Here is a 16,828-nt window from a genome sequence, read left to right on the forward strand (position 1 = left end):
CTACTGGTATAGCTACATTCATGCACCATAAAACAGAGAAAACAAAAAGTAAGCTGCCCTCATGTGGACATCTTTTGCTGGGGTAGAGAGTGACACATCCCATGCAACCTCCTGTTTCATATTTTGTTGTTTTAGTAATTTCCCGTTTTCAGTATTTGTCCATGCTGTACAGAATGTGGAGTTAATTTCCCAGCTTTTGTGACCTTGATAGATGGAGTATATAAGCATTTCCTATAGGGTGAGTGTGTCACGTTACTCTTTGAAGCAGGGAAATATCATTATTTTATGTCTGAGAATCAAATTCCTGAGTACCTTGTTGAGGAGGGTAAGAAGTCTATAGCAGACAAGGGATTCTAACTTAGGTCACCTGGATGTTGCTTTAGGACTTCAGAGTATTCTGAAGTTTCTTGACTTCGTGTTAGTAATGAAGCAGATAGATCCCTTTGGCACTGACAAGGCCATTACAGCCTTTTGCCCTTAATCTACATGCACTATCCTTACATGTATGACTGTATGTTGGCTCTCTCCAGAATGAGATGATAATGCTTCCAAGCCTCTAGAGCTCAAAGGGATTAACCTCCAGCAGCTAAGCAGGATCCTATCCTTCTTCTAGATGCTACTATTTTCATGGCATGGACAGCTGAACCTCAAAGAAGCAACCCCTAAATTGACTTAACTTGCAGCCCAGCACATTAAAGTGACCTAAAAACTTATGGTGGTTTACTTTAACATGCTAGGCTGGAGAGAGCATAGTTCAGGAGCTGTTTCTCATGTGGCTGGGCAGGAGCTGAGTATAGTACCCACTTCTGTCAAACTGAGTTTAACTCATGTGTTCATGCATTATCAGCTGTGGGTCTTGCCAGCTCGGTTTTGGACACTAGGTACCAGTAGTAAAAGTTCCTACCTGTGTTCTTGGCCATCATGCTTCATAGGATCACTTTGATTGGAAAGGACCTCCGAAAGTTTCCAGTTGATGCCTGCTCAGAGGGCCAACTTCCAGAGCCTCCCTGGATCCTGTTCCAGGGTTTGATCACTATCACGTGAAAAAGATCGTAACTGGAATCGACCTTTGCCATTTTGCTGTGCACCTCAGAGGAAGGTCTGGCTCTGTCTTCCCTTTGCCCTCCCAATAGGTAATTGAGCAATAGGATCCCCCCTCCCTTTAGCCTTCTTTTATTAAAGCTGAACAAACCCAGCTCCCAGCCTTTCCTCACCTGATGTATGGGACTGTGGTGTGGATACATTTTAATGACACTTGTGTGCCAAATGCTTCTCACATGCCTGACTGATTTAGGTGTGGCCAGTCTGTCAGGTCTACAAAATGTGTCTGAAGCTGCTGGAAACCCTTATGGTATTATCATGTAGTTCAAGTGACAGTAGCTCTCATAAGGGAGTTGTGTCTGCAGAGTTAGCAGTGAGGTTGACTTGACTCTGTAGTCTGAAAATTTAGAGGAAAAATCAATTTATCTGTTGTATCAACATGAGTTATTTACAGAAACAATTTTTTAAAACAAAATCTAAACTGTGAATCTCCAGGCTTCAAGGGCAAGGTTGTCACCAGCTGCGTTCTGAAGAAGCTGAATAATAAAATGTGTGAAATCAGGGTTATATGTGAGTGAAACTTAAATTGAACTCTTCCCCCCTCTGCCTCATAACAGCACTTCACTTGCGGAATGGTAGCTCAGTGAAACACGGTTCTGTTTTCATACTGATACCAGACGGTTCAATTTAGCAACAGTTTAGCAAGAGTAGGCCTCAGAGTTAGCAACGGTTTAGCAAGAGTAGGCCTCAGAGTAGGCTCTAAAGGCCTGCTCTGTGTTACCTTTACACAGAACAAACTTCCCTGTCAATAATTTTCCTTTTAGCTAGAATAGTAACAATAGGTTCTGAAGCAAACTACATGTTTTGTAGATAGAGTTTGTTTATGGGATTGATAACAAGGTTCTAGTAAACAAAGATTCATGCTGTTTATGCTTAGTCCTAGAAAAACAAAGGTCTCTGCTAATTATATAAGGCCAAAAGACAAAACAAAACTGTAAAGAACAACTTTGTGATGTCTAAATTAACTTGATTCATAAACTCTTGTGTCAGAGGAGAGATAAGTCCAAAACGATATCTTCTTGAGAACACATGTACTTGTAAACAAGAAGGCCTCCACCGCACTTGCGCAGAAGCATGATTAAAGGGGGATTGCGACCACCAGCGACCCTCAGAGACCACCCAAGACCCCTTCCCCAATTTAGTCCGCATGTGCAAAGACATTACGTAATGCATTACATAACATATTATGCATAAGTTTGTTTTTTTTTTTGGAATGCGTGGGCTTTTCTCGGGATTATGTATATAAGGAGCAAGCTTTTGTTCTTAGGTGTGCGTGCTAGGAGGAGAGATCCCCCATGCACCCAGCGCTGCAATAAACCAATGTCGGCTTCCTAAACTATCATTTGGTTTGGAGAGTTTTCTTGGTTACTATTTTCCGATAACAATATTGGCCAGCACAAATCGATTCACAAATTTTACTCAGATCTATCTCAATGTAAGTTTCCTAAGTGGAATCTACATTAGTATTTTGGAAGGCTGAAACACTCGCCTCCGAATAACTGCATCTGCATCTGTTTGGATTTAGATGTTGAAATAATTCTCTAAAAATCATTTAAGCTTTTGTTTCTAGAAAGGTTTTCCATTTGGTTGATGGCTTACACATTTGATGTGATGTACTGCAAGAGCAAGGTCTAAGCAACAATTTTGGGCATAGCTATAGACTGACGTCTCGAGCACCATGTGCCACTTGCTTTCCAGCCTTGATTTTACATCAACAGAAATCTTTGAGCATGAGTTCTTTTTGCATTTGTATTTGCCTTGCTTATGCATGAAGCTTTTTTTTAAATCAAGCTAGAAAGGAGTCCAGTAAGACCCTGTGCACAGGTTTTGGGTGACGAGAGCTCGCAGAATTTCCTGTCGAGCACTCTGAAGAGATAACCACCCCCTGCTTCTCTCAGATGTTTTTATGTGTTTTTCTTTAAAATTGATGGGTTTTTTTCAATGCTAAGAGACAATCTGGGAGAGTATGTGAGTAAGCAGGTGGGTTTTTGAAATAACTTCTCTGGATACTTTTTAGCCTTTCATGTAAGGGGGTTCCTGTGCCTATTTTCTTACGAAATTGCTGTACAGGAGCCATTCCACCATGCGGTCAGGGCTCTCGGATAAGGCTTTTATGTTGTTTGATAGCTGCACTAAAAACAACCATTTCCTGTTAGGCAAGATGCTGGAAGCACTAGGTAGGGTCACTTCTCTTTTTTTTTTTCCTCCTCCCCTATTCCCCCGCCCCCGAAAGCTCTGGAATCTGAGTCTCGTTTGCTTATAGTGGAAAGACATTGTGTAATGCACCTGGAGCTTGAATTCAGAAGACTGACTCTCTGCATAATCTTGTTTGGGGCACATCAGCTCTTACCTGATGTCCTTGCTCAGAGATGGAGAAGCTGAGGTCTTCAACTCAATGGCTGTTACAGCATGCTGAAGGCTTCTCCTTTGGTTTGAGAGAGGAGACCACTCTTTGTGTTGCTTGTTTGTAAGCAGATGTGGGCAGTGAAAGGGAAATGGTATATGTCTTGATTTTTCTCAGAGAGGACCTGTGAAGTCAGTCATTGATTTACCTGATGCTTTTTGTTATGCCAGGCCTCTGTGTTGCTAATATTAATATCTTTGCTAGCTAATAGAAGAATCTTCTGGGATGGTGACTAGCTATGCCGTCTTAAAACACTAGTGAGAGTTGGGCCTTGAAATACTTTGGTCTCGTCAAGCAGAGTGGTGGGCACTGCCCATCAGCCTGGTTTAACCACCTTCTCAAACTTCTAAAATGTCCCGATAGGCTGATCTGGAGTACTGAAAGCTATGGATTGACAATTACTGTGGCTTTTTTTGTTTGTTTGTTTTTGGAGGGGGGGAGTGGTAGAATTAGAAACTGCTTTGTGATGGAAATAACAGCATCTCTTCCTGATGCCAGACTTAGAAATGTAGTGATGCTGTATTTCTGCAGCCTTCAAAATGGTATCAGAGTGGCTCACCAGCGGGAGAGCAGGAAGCTTTTTCATTGTAGATGTGGGGAAATGTGATTAAGGAGTTGAAGCAAAAGGCATCTTCAGTGGCTTCACAAAAGTAGTGGTGATGGAGCTGAAAACTGAAGCTGGGACAAGTCACTCCAGAGTGCTGTGAGCCTGCCCTCGCTTCCCAGAAGAGACTTGGTTTATCTCCCTGGAGCTGCTGGGAGCGGAGCTGTGACTTCTGAAAGGTACTAACCATCCCCAAATACCCTGAAAGAGCTTTCTTGTCGTTCCCTGACTGAAATAATCGTAGTGAGGAGCCAGAAGTTCCCTGCATAAACTCCCATTTTCAGGGATTGGTTCACCTGATATATTTATATACACATACTCTTAAACTCTCAAAAAATAAACACCTAGTACACTCTGCTCCTTGTCCAGCGCTGTGTAGCTTTCAAAAGCAGAATTTCAGAAATACTGCCATTTTGCACTGCAGTGAAGCAAACCTCTCGTTCCTTGCAAAACTGAGAACGAAACTGCTTTGGCAAAATAGCTTTGATTTAAACTGAAAAGCCTCTGGTTTTCAGAGCTGCTTTTAAAGCAAAGGGCTAGTTTGGCTTTTGATCCTCTTAAGCTGGGTTATTTGATGTGAAAAACGCCCTGGGTACTCTGCTGCAGAGGGGAGCAGCTTTTCAGTTCTCCGTGTGTGGCTTCAGGAGAGTGCCTGGCAGAGCGTGGGGTGGTGGGGGGCTCGTGGGGCCTGGCCACACGGCCCTGTCAATAAAGCGGCCTCTATTTCTTTGGATTCTTTTTGCTGGAACTAAATATCACGATCAGTGAAACTCTTACCTCATTAAAGGAACAAGCCAGGCTCCTTCAGCGTGTGCACAGTGCTGCAATGTGGTCTGTTCTGCTGAGCTGATTTGCTGAACAGATAAAGAGAGTTCTAACCCAAAGAATGGTATGCAATATATGACCTTGGCTTTCAAAAGGTTTATTTTTGTTCATGCGACAAAATAAGGTTTTAATATTAAACATAGGGTTGGATTTGACTTGGCAGATACCGGATCCTTCCATTACTGCTGTAGTCATAATATAAAGCTGTCTGATGTGTGCCAGCGGGCATGCAGCAAGCCAAGAATTTCTCCATCAATGTTTGTTTTTTGTGGAAAACTTAGCCAGCTGCTTAGCCATTGGGTTGGCTATAGAGGTGATGTGCCCTTGTGTTGCGGGGGGCAAAGCAGTGGGAGGCACAATACAATCCATACTGTCTCTTTATGGTTAGTATCTTTATAGTGTTTGGGCAAAAACAGGGATTTTTTTTTTTCCTCTTCCTTCTTAGAATTTTAGGGGCATTTAAGAGAAACTTGCACTCAAAAGTGCAGGGTTCAGCAGAACCAAGGCGTAAACCAAACTATGTGAAATATTCAGATCTGCTAGTACAGAAACTTAATGCTGTGTTGCAGCTTTCAGTTTATGTACCTGAGGCCACGCACAGATAATATTCATTTTGAGGTTTCCTTCCCACACATGCTCTATCTCAGATGTCTTCTTACTATAAAGCTCAGGCGCTTTTGGACTGTTGTTTTGCCGAAGAAATGACCTGCAAAGCACTTCAATGTTGAGATGCTGAACTGAGTTCCACAGCCTCTGTTCCAACCAAACAAAAACTCCCTCAAAACCACCACCCCCAGTCCCTACCTCCCTTACAAAGAAATCAGCCCCAAGTAGTGCTAGAATTTTGCTTCTGTAGAACAAAAAGCGTGTAGTAAAACATGTTACTTTCACAGTTGACGCAGGAGTCAGGGTCAGGCTAACCTGCTACGGATGCTTTGCTGCCTACTTGGAGGGGAACAAGTTAGTACAGGTGCAGGTAGCACTGAACTTGGGGGGTTGATGGAAGAGGTCATGAGCAAACCTGACTTCTGTGCACTTTAGCAGGACTTCTTCCATCTCTATGGGTTACCCTCACTCCTCCACCAGTTTTCAATGGAAATGAGGCTTTTTCAGTCTGTCTCTTCTGGAACTGTATTTATTTTTTTCTTAGCTTATTGGCTGACCATGTCTGGCTGAAAGTGGTTGACATTTCTGGAAGTTTTCTGGAAGTTTGGTGAAAATTTGGAACTTGTGGGAAGGAGCATGAGTTTGAACATCTACAAGCCTGCAAGGTGTGATCCTTTTTTGTCCGGTTCCTCAGCAGCCTCCTATGATAACCCCCAAGCAGTGGGGATGTGCCCCACAAGGAGGAGGCTGCCATGGGAATCCAGTGTTTCCACATGGAAGTAATGGAACATCTTGGTATAAATTAACTTGTTTATGGGGAATCTCACTTTATTAGCTCCTCCATCATGGATGGGTTTCTTGGTTAAGATGGGTGCGTCTTTTGTCTTGTTGGTAAGGCCTTGAACAAAAATGGACACAGGTGACTTGCAGGAATGAGCAGGAATTTGCTTGGTCTTCCATTTGTATGGCACATGTATCTGGAGGTTTTGGGCTTCTTACCGGGCAAATTAATTTCCCACGCCTTTGTTGGCTGTGGCTGCCACGTGCCTCTCCACCAGCGGACTGATGCATCCTTATCCTCACAAATTTTGGAGTTGGGGCCGGTGTGAGTGCTTGCTCCCTGGTGAAAAGGACTTCTGTAAGAGAAGCCAAGCTGCATAACTTTGCTACTGGATTCTTATCTGCAATTTTTGTTAAATCCAAGGGTCAGAGGCATGTGGCAGGGTTATAGGTTTATTTAGTTCTTGAAGCTCACATCTGCCTCCATTCTCAGGTACATCCTCCGAACCTCGGCCAGGAACTCTGGTCCTGGGTTATGGTCTGTTGTTCATTGAGAGAAATTTTATGGCAGCTGTTGAAACTACATTCAACTTACTTTCAAATACAAGAATTTTTTTGAAGAATGAAAGCAAAAGCTTTGGCAGAAATGCTAACTGAAAATGGCTGTCCTAATTACATTCTGAATATTAATATTTCTTCCTATGAAAGACTTGTCTGAATTAAACATAAAGGATTTCTAAAAGCATCACAAGCTTTTAAAGCCACATGTGTCACAATTCCTTCAAAAAACAAATTACCAGCCTAAAATTAAACAGATCAAAGACTTTTACTTTATAAACTGTTACCTCAGAACAGCTGCACAGTACAGGTAAACTGCCTGTATTTAAAATTTCACTGTAACAAAACAGTGTATTTTCAGCAACCTGTGACCATTAAATATTCAAAAACATTTTAAATCTAGTCTTTAAATACAAGTGTCTTACATGCAAATAGGATTTTTCTTAATTGTTAATTTAAGAATTTGAGAATTATAAGCATTGTATGCTGCTCCATTTTTTTGAGTGTTTTTTAGAAGATATATCTTTTGATTCTTCAGGGATTTTTTTAAAATCTTAGAAGGGAAGTAACTTACTGCTTGTTTCCTTATCTTTTATTCTATTTATTTTCTAGTAGTTCTCTGTTTTAGTCTATTTCATTACCATACCAAAAATCATGTAATTGCTTGTCAGTTTTACTGCTTTGTGACTACTGATGTGTTGCTGACCAGCGATGTTCCCCTAAATGCTTGTGGTGCTTTAAATTTGGTGGATACTCACCTGAACACTTCTGTTACTCAGTAACTTGTGTATGGATCAATATAAAGCATGTGTGGTCCTCTCGTAATTATTTCTGGGAACCGGAGAGGTCTGTGGAATTAAAAAAAAAAAAACACCACAAAAAAACAAAAAACAACCAACCCACTTAACTCTAGCTTGATGCATATTAGAAGTAAAGCTGTGTTGTTTCAGAACATGCCTTGAAAGGAGGAAATTCAATAGGGAGCCATCTTACTTTCCAAAAATGTTAACTGTGAAAGATCAGCTTGAAGGCTTTTAGTTAACTTTGATCCTTCTTAAAACTGACCCGTTCATAATGTGTTTCAGTTTCTGGTGTATGCTTTTTCCTGGAATCAATCCTTGAAAACTACCCGCTTTGAAGTGTTTTTGTTTCTCCCTTTAAACAATATTTCTGTTTTTCCTTTGCTAACTGATATGTGAAACTAATAAAACGCTACAGGGGTGCTGAATGTACAAAGTACAACTTTGCATCTGTGAGGCTTTCGCCATCCTGTACCAATCTTTTTGGTGGACCCGCATGCATGATTGCAGAACACAGGTTTTGCTGCACATCCAGATTCCGCTCCCTGGCTGGCTGGTTATTCAGTAAGCTCTTGCTTTGCTTAAGAAACAAGTGTAATTATTTGACTTGTTGCTTAAAGGTACGCTGGTTTCCTAAAAGCGGTTTTATATGTACCAGTTGACCATTCTGAAATGCATTATCTGCTCTGTTCATAATTTGCTTCGGTAGTATATAATTCTCAAATTCTTTGTTGAGGATAATATGGGGGAAACAAAAAAATGGACATGCTTGTGTATTTTTATACTAATGAAATAGTCTTTATTTGTTATGTTGTTTACTCCCCTTTATTGTAGATGTCTGACTGACTTTCAATACCTGCTCTGTTGTTTTCAGTCACAGCTGCTGTTTTCTTTTTGGGCTGTCCCATAGTTCAGTTCTGTCTTTGGGTACATTTCTTAACTACTTTCATTACATCATTTGAAAGTCTACCACAATCAAAGTTTCCTTGAAGATTCCTCAAATAAAGTTACATTGCGTGACGAAGGAGTTGCATTGATGCTTAAGTTTGATCACTTTTAACACTTGTCATTAGGCAGGGTCGCTATAAAGGGTTTCTCTTTCGTACTCCTTACTATTGCAGCAATCCATCCAACACTTGGAGCTGGTCACTGCACTGCTGGTGTGCTGTGTTTTTCAACTGGAAAGTGCTCTCATCACTTTCCTGACTGCTCTGTTTGGCTGGAAATAGCACAATGTTAACGCTTTGTGCATGGTATCTTTCATGTGTGCCAGCAAGGTACCAGCATCCAAGACATTTGCAAAGTTTCTTCAGAGAATTTGCCAATGGCTGCAGGTGTTGGAGATTTGAACTTGCAGAATTATACTGGTTTATGAAAGCTTCTTGTGTCTTTATGCCCAGTATAAATCCTTCTTTCTTTCATTTGCCTTTGTGGAACAGCCATAGCAAACGAGTGAGGGATGTGATGACAGTGGTAGAAAGGACATGGATGTCCTCAACTTGCTTTCAAGTTTGCAAGCTTATGTATTTGTTCATGAGGTTTCTTATTTTTCACAAGAAAATGTGGCATTTTTAGCTGTTGGGGACTTGGAACAGGAACTTGCCCTTATGTGTAAGTATAACATACAGGATTCTCAAGGACTAGTTTTGTTGAAGCAAAGAATAATATGCAGTATGCTTTATTTGCTCCTTTTCAAAATAGCTTTGATACTTCTAATATGACTTTATTCTTCTGGATAGACCCTATCTCACCAAACTAAATAAATTGGCACCTATCTCTGTCAAATAGGGACGTGGCCAGGCTGCTGCTGCTTAAACAGTGGTTGTCATATTCAATGCTTTTCCACTGTTGGCCTCTTAGATACACAAGGAGAATGTGTGTAAGCATATATTGGAGCAAAATAAGAATTAGTGCATTGGGTGAGAGATTATTAATTTTCTGTCTGCATCTTCTTGTTTCCCTCCTCCCCCGATGACCACCTGCGATGCAGAAATTGTGTGCTGTACATCAAAATATTCAACTGTTTCAACCCAGAGACCTACTACCCAGTACTTTAGTTGCATGCCTTTTTTTTAAATGTATAGAAATTTGAATTCACAAGGGTGGAATAACATTATTTTCTGTTATACACTTTCTTTGGTGTTCGATTTAGCTATCAAGGCAAAACTTACAATGATGTTTTAAAAACAAATTCAGGGTACTGAAAATCCCACTGGTCCCAGGAAAGATGTCATAGTTCCAAGACTACATTATTCTGACTGAAAACACTACTATGATAGTTATCTTTGAAATTGTATTACATCAGCTAACCTAACAATGTTATGCCATTTGAGCTAGAGTAGACCAAAATAAGAGAATTTCTAAACTTATATTTTCTGTAAGGAGAACGCTCATCATTTTTCCATGGTCCTAATCTTGAAGCCTGCTCTCATTACAAGAAGTATGTTATAACTTTTCATTTTTCATTCCCTCCAGGTTTACAGGAACAGATGGACCAAGTGGTTTTGGATTTGAGTTGACGTTTCGACTAAAGAGAGAAACGGGAGAGTCAGCACCACCTACCTGGCCAGCAGAGTTAATGCAAGGCTTAGCCAGATATGTCTTCCAGTCAGGTACTGCAGGGGTAAATGCGCTGCCTCGCTTTTTCTTGCTTTCATTCTGAAGGGCAACATCTGTTACAATGTGCGACACTTGTCTCATTGGCACTCAATCAAATCTTGGGAATTTTCTTTGTGTGGGAACTCAAAAGAGTGTGTTCCTTCTGTCAGCCCAGCTTGTTAGGCACAAAACCCAGCTGCTGTTCAGGTAACTCCAAATCCTTACTATTGAAAAGCTGAAGATACAGAACAGTTAGTAACCATAGGAAGCCTGCCCAGTGGCTCTTTGTTGCTTTCCTGCATTGTTGGTTTCGCCTTCTCTCAGTTAAGAAAACCTCATTTGGTTATCCTGAAATGGCTGAGGAGGTCTCAATTCTCAGCAGAAGGGCTGTAACTTCCAAAAAAGCTGCAGTTCCTTCACAAGCAAATTTCATCCCATGGTCTCTGGAGTTGAGCAGCAGCAACATATGTAAACAAGGAGTTGCTGAAATGAGGAAATGTAAAAGTCATAAGGGATGCCAAGGCTGGGAGAGCTAAGGAATTAACAATTGGGAATCATTACTGTGGATGGAGACTTGCCAGAAAACTGGGAACCAGGGTGCTTACAAAATGTCCTCTTGCACTATTCTTTCTGGGTTTTGTTTATACCAGTGGATAGAATATTAGTTTGTAGTGTGAGCACGTGAAGACCTGTGGAATGGTTGAGCGCATAGTGTACGTGAAAGGCACTCTCCAGCATCACAAGATCTGAATGAAAATATTTGAAGAACTTTTTTTAACGTAGTTTGAGGTCCTTTACAGGTAAAGTGCCTTCTAAATCAATGATTATTGAATTTGTAACATTTGGTACTTGCTCTGCTAGTTAATAAATTGCTCGGTAACTTCTGATTCTATTGCTGGTTTTCAGTCAGCTGGCTGGCTCTCAAAGGGGAAAGGTCTGGATGAAAACAGGATTGCTCTGGTAAACTCGGTGACAAATCTCTGAGGCAGTGGCAACTCTTGAGGGGTATTTTTGCTAAACACTGACTGACAGAGACCAATGTCAGCACAGGTTATAGCTTGTCTTCATATAGGGAGTGTCTCTTGTTGCAGTTTAAAATGACACAAGCATTTTTTTGGTAGCCTTTGCTGTGTAACTACCTTCCCTGGTTGCCATCCAAACTTGGGCTCACCTTTCTATCTTGATTTTTGCTACTCTTAAGCATCTGAATTCACGTGACTGTCATCATTTTTGCCATTCTTTGAGGTTCCCATCCTGCCCGAATTGTGTTTTACAGTTGCTTTTTGATACTGACCATGAAGTGATGAATTCATACTCACATTTTCTGTGTATTGACTGCGGGGTCTGAAGAAAATATCTGAGTCTAAAGTCTCCCTCTTAGATATAAAATAACGTACAACATGTTATATGTCTACTTATCTTACATATAATATCCCCTTTGGAGCCTTTTAAATTTTCTAGTCCAGTGTACGTTCTCATAACAATCTCTTTAATAAGAGTAATTTCAGTGCCTTCTATTTGCACATTAAGCAGCCTTTCTGTAGCAGTTGCTTGTTTGTCTCAACCCTTTCCATGGGTGAGAGGTGTGCAGAGCAAAACGGGATTTTGGAAGGTACTTTAGGACAAACTTTTCAGTGACTAAGCTGGCAGTCTGGATAGAGACTTTCCTTGTTTGGTTTCCTGCACTAATGCAGTCTCATCTTTCTGACCCCAAAGCCAATGAACTGTTTTTAGACTGGAAAGAACGGTTGTGCCCATGCATATCAGTCTGACGTGAACTTCTAAGGGCCTCTAGTATTATCCTCTGCTTATCCGTGCTGGTTTTGACTTTCTATCCACCATGACTCTTTAAAGGCACTGCTCAAATATATGTTAATCGATTCTAGCTTCTGGTATTTAGCTCTCAATTTATGTTATTAAAATACCCAGGGTATGAATCATAAATTGACTTCTTTTTTGGATATGAAGTTGAGTATGAGCCAACACTATGCTTATCGTGCAATATGCAAACCACATGCTGGGTTACCTTAAGGAGAGCACAAGCAGCAGATTGAAGGAAGTTGTTAGCTCTTCAGCATGGCACTGGGGAGGCCTCACTTAAAATACTGTGTCCTGTTTTGGGCCTCCTGGTTTAAGAGATGCTGAAAAACTGGAGAGAGTCCAGGGTGGTCGGGGTCCTAGAGCATGTGAGCTATGAAGGGAGCTGGAGGGAACAGGGCTGGTTTAGCTTGTGAAGAGAAGGTGCAGAGTGATCTAGCGGGAGCCTTACAGCTGTTGGGAGGGTAGTTACAAGATTGTGAGGTCAAGCCCTGATAATACAACAAGGGGGTACAGCTCTGAATTGTAGTATAGGAGGTTCTGAAAGGGCTTCAGGGAAAACTTGCGGACAAGGAGGGTGGCAAAGGACAGGGAACAGTTTCTAAGAGAGGTGGTGGATCTCAGTTCCTGAAAAGGTTCAGGACTTAGCTCAACAAAGCTACAACAGCCTTGATCTAGCATTGGTGATGACTCCACTTCAAATAGGAGGCTGGATGAGACCTCCAGAGGCCTCTTAAAATATCACAGAAGACTTGGATTTTTGTTGCTTTTCCATACAACTTCATGCCCATCAGCAAGCAGATGTGTGCTGTCACTATTACCAACCATTCCTTGCCCTGTATAGAAGGAAACTACACTGTTACAGCAAGTGATCAAGCTGTAGTTTTGTTTTAGTGCAAATTTGTTTATCACTTGTCTCTTTTGAATAAGAACTTTCTCAGGCTAAAATCTTCTGGCTAATCATAGATGTCAGGCTAATCCTGACAAGATGATGCATTTAAAAGTAAGACTTCTAATGGGGCAGACTCTATCATGTTTCGTCTTCTACAGAGTCCCCAGTCCTTCTGCTACATCTAGCATGCCCCACTTTGCTTTACGCCCACGAGCTGTCCCTTCTCAGGCTGGCAGTCTCCAGAGCAATTCCCATGTTCTCCATTGCATCATCCCTGGGCGATCAGGCACTCAGTGCTCGGCAGTGTTATTTTTGTTCTGCCTAGTGGGATTTCCCCCAGTCTAACATGGCCACTCTGCAAAGCCAAGTAAGCTTCTGCCATCGTCTTTTTTCCCTTGGTCTTTTACAGGACTTTTGTGGTCAGATGTTAAAACTTTAATATTGTGAAGTATTTGAAGGGGTGGTTCTTCTGAAGCCCATTGGGCATTAGGTAGGCTGTGGCACGACCACATAGTTTTACATGATGAAAGGTTTCTTTTTGCTCAAGTTCTTTCTGACGGTGCTACGTGGAGCATTTGTCAAATTCAACGATGATAAGTGTTGTTTGACTCTGGTGTTGTACCTTAATGTTGTCCCCTTCAATTGTTTGAAAAAAAAAAAATCTGTGGAGTCTCTGTAATACTCCAAAATAGCCTTAAAAACATTTGATGAACCGAAACAACTTAAGTAATGCTTATGAATCCACTCTGAACGAGAAACAAGAAAAAAAAATGAAACTGGCAGGAACTTTTTGGATAGGCTCCAAGCACTTTCGCATGTCAAAAGATTGTTTACTTTGAAAGCTATGCTAAGAGCTAAATTCTTATCTCTTGAATAACAAGCCAACTTTTTGGTTATCATAGATATGCTTTGCTGGGTCCGGTTGAAGTTGGGGGAGAGTAAGGTGTAGTTACACTCCTGCTGAGCCTGAGCATTTTCAGATGGTGATGACTGAGTTGAAGACTCATCTAGCAGCTACTGCTGCCCTAAATATTGCTGTGTATTGCAGTTACAAAGTGTGTTTCATTGCAAGTGATGTATTTTTTTAACAAACACTTCTAGGCAAATGAATGTTGTGTTCCTTTGTTTCCATCTCTTCTGCGCTGTGGCTGTGCTTTAGAAAAGCAGTCTTCTGCATTGAATTTCAGACCTCTTTGAGCCTTGGCTTCTCTGTTCACTGTAACAAACACTTGATGCTTTGTGCTTTTGATTAAATGGCACTACTTCCCCTCCTTCAACAAAACCAAGTTTGCAAGTCTCAAAAAATTTTATTTGTGGCTTTATCTGTTCTTAATTTTATCACTGTTTGACCATGACCACAAATTCCAACCCTGTTATTTTTAGTTTTAAAAAAAATGAAACCTGCAAACCTTGAAAATGAAACTTTGCACAATTCAGTGACCTTAGCTTGTCATGGTTCGTGGGTATACTGGGAATATCTCATGGTAGAACAAATTTATACTTCAGTTCAAATGAAGAGGAAGAAACGCTTTTCCTACAGAAAGCTTATCCAGGGCTTGTTACAATTCTTAACTCTTTAGGTACCACAGTACTATGATGCTTGATCAGTATAGAGAGGCCATTGTTTGTGCTTTCCTGAAGTTAAAATCGGCGGGTTTTTTTCTAAGTTTGTTGGTTTTCAAGGGCGTGCCTGGTATACATCATGAGGGCAATATATTGATGTAGCATGGAAAGAAATGTGTTGTCTGTATGAGTTCTTGCTGCTTCCACGTTTCTTGGCCTGAAAGAAAACAGCTGCAGCTGTAAGGTACAGGTTGGGAGAAATTGTCAGGAAAAACTTGTCATGCATAGAGCCTAAAGGTAATGGTATAGCATGTCATGGTCATATTCTCCGCAGTGCATGAATTGTAGTGGGGAACTAGCTAGTGAAACTAGCTTCAGAAGTATTAAGATGACATCCATGAATTAGAGGTTTGCAGGTTGGCTGAGCTTGATAGCATTTACCCCCAGAACACATCAGCCTGAGCAGTCTGAACCCCTGCCGTTGCAGGGGGGACAGGTAGTTACACAAGGCTGGAAAATGGCAAATGCTGTTCTTCACCCCCACCTTCCCCCCAAAAAGAAACCAAACAAACCCCAAAAATGCAAGCACCTGAGGTTTCTAATTGGTCAATCAGACTTCAGGTCTTAAGAAACTGCTAGGAAAAACAAACCATCTAGAAGACATCCAGGTAATAATGGATGTTCCAGCATGGATTTATCAAGAATAAATTGGAACAAACTAATTGTAATGAAGTAACAGGCACCATGGGAAGCAGTGAATGTTGGTTACCTTGATACTAGGGAAACTTTTGACATTGACCCTTCCAACAGGTATGTGAGCGAGCTGAGGAAATGCGATCTTGATAAAAACTAAAGAGGGATGCAATACTGATTGGATATTTAGACTATGAGTAATTGTCCATGTGTTGTCATCAACCACAAAAGATCTGTAGAGTTTGGATTTCTCTAAAATCTGTACTAGGTCTCATGCACTTTGGTATTGACCAGGATGATGAAATGCGGAGTATCGTGATGAAATCTGCAGACACAGCAAAGCACTGTGGCGCAGAGGGCTGGAATTCAGAACAACCTTCGCAAATTGCGGAAATGGTCTGAAGCTACGTGCAGTAAGGCTGGGGAGGTGCAACAAGTGCAAGTTCCTGTGTTTACACAGGAATAATCCAATGCACAGTTATCAGTTGAGGAAAGGCAGCAGTTCTGAAAGGGGAAGAAAAGAGTTCGGAGTATCACCAATGAGCTATACCTAAACCAATACTCTCTTCATGCTCAGAGATAGAAGTGAAATTATTCTGATGTCTAAATAGAAGCATTCTGTGTATTGCATATGATGGAGTTCTACACTGCTGGCAACACCTTGAAGGGAAAGGGAGAGCATTGTGTCTCATTTAGGGCACAAGCCTTCAAGTCAGATGCATCCCAGTTGGAGAGATTCTGGAGGAGAGCAATAAGAATGACCCAAAGGTCCAGAAAATATGACCTGTGGAGGAATGATCAAAAGGCTTATGTTTGTGTAGTCTAGGGAAGAGAAGATGGAAGGAAGATGTGAGAGCAGTCTTCAAATATGCAAAGGGTTACTGTAGAGAATAAAGTAATACATTTTTTGTGTGCCTACTGGGAATATGAGAGGCCTATGACTACTCAGATTTCTGTAAGGTAGGTTTAGGGTTTGTCATTTGGAAAAACTTTTGAATAAGTGCGGTGAAGCACTGGAATAGTTTCTGATTCCCCATTGCTACATACCTTTGAGAACAAGTCAAACTATTCTTCATGGATATTTGTCAGGAAGAGATGATCCTTCCTTTAGGTGAAGGCAGAGTAGGAGCCTTCTTGGTCTCTTTATATTATAAATATGTCTTGACTGATTAGGTGTCCTCTTCAGGTCTTCTAAACGTAATTTTCTGTGGTTCTGTAAATACATAATTTATCTTTTTTTTCATAGCTTCCTGATTACTGGTGCACTAGAAGATATTTAAATGTGAGTTTTGAAGCCTCAGCTAATTTAAAAGTTGAATTTTAATATTTAACCTTTGACTAGCCAGTAGTAGGAAGCTGTTTGTGTCTTGAGGACTGGAGAACACTAGTAACAATCTACAAGCAAAGGAAGTAAGCATGCAAGATGCAATTTGTGGGTGGTAATTCAGTGTAGATTTCAGCTGATTGCTTCAGGAGAAACTTGTTAAATGAATTATTCCTTAGAAAATTTATTACACTTTTGAAAAGTGTGTTGGACAGAACTAATTCCAGCAGGTACATGACGAGTTATACATGTTGATAGCAAT

General features: G+C 40.9%; 1 protein-coding gene across 2 annotated transcripts in view; it reads left to right on the forward strand.

Moving 5' to 3' along the window:
• The window catches only part of SUFU (SUFU negative regulator of hedgehog signaling), a 100,608-nt gene that overhangs the window by 19,305 nt on the left and 64,475 nt on the right, over positions 1-16,828 (forward strand). For both annotated transcript variants that reach the window (XM_068399299.1, XM_068399300.1), the window contains exon 3: positions 10,154-10,290. In XM_068399299.1, coding sequence (XP_068255400.1) covers positions 10,154-10,290 — 137 coding nt within the window. The remainder of the gene's footprint in view (positions 1-10,153; positions 10,291-16,828) is intronic.

This window comes from Nyctibius grandis, chromosome 4, assembly GCF_013368605.1.
Source record: "Nyctibius grandis isolate bNycGra1 chromosome 4, bNycGra1.pri, whole genome shotgun sequence".
Classification (NCBI taxonomy): Eukaryota; Metazoa; Chordata; class Aves; order Nyctibiiformes; family Nyctibiidae; genus Nyctibius; species Nyctibius grandis.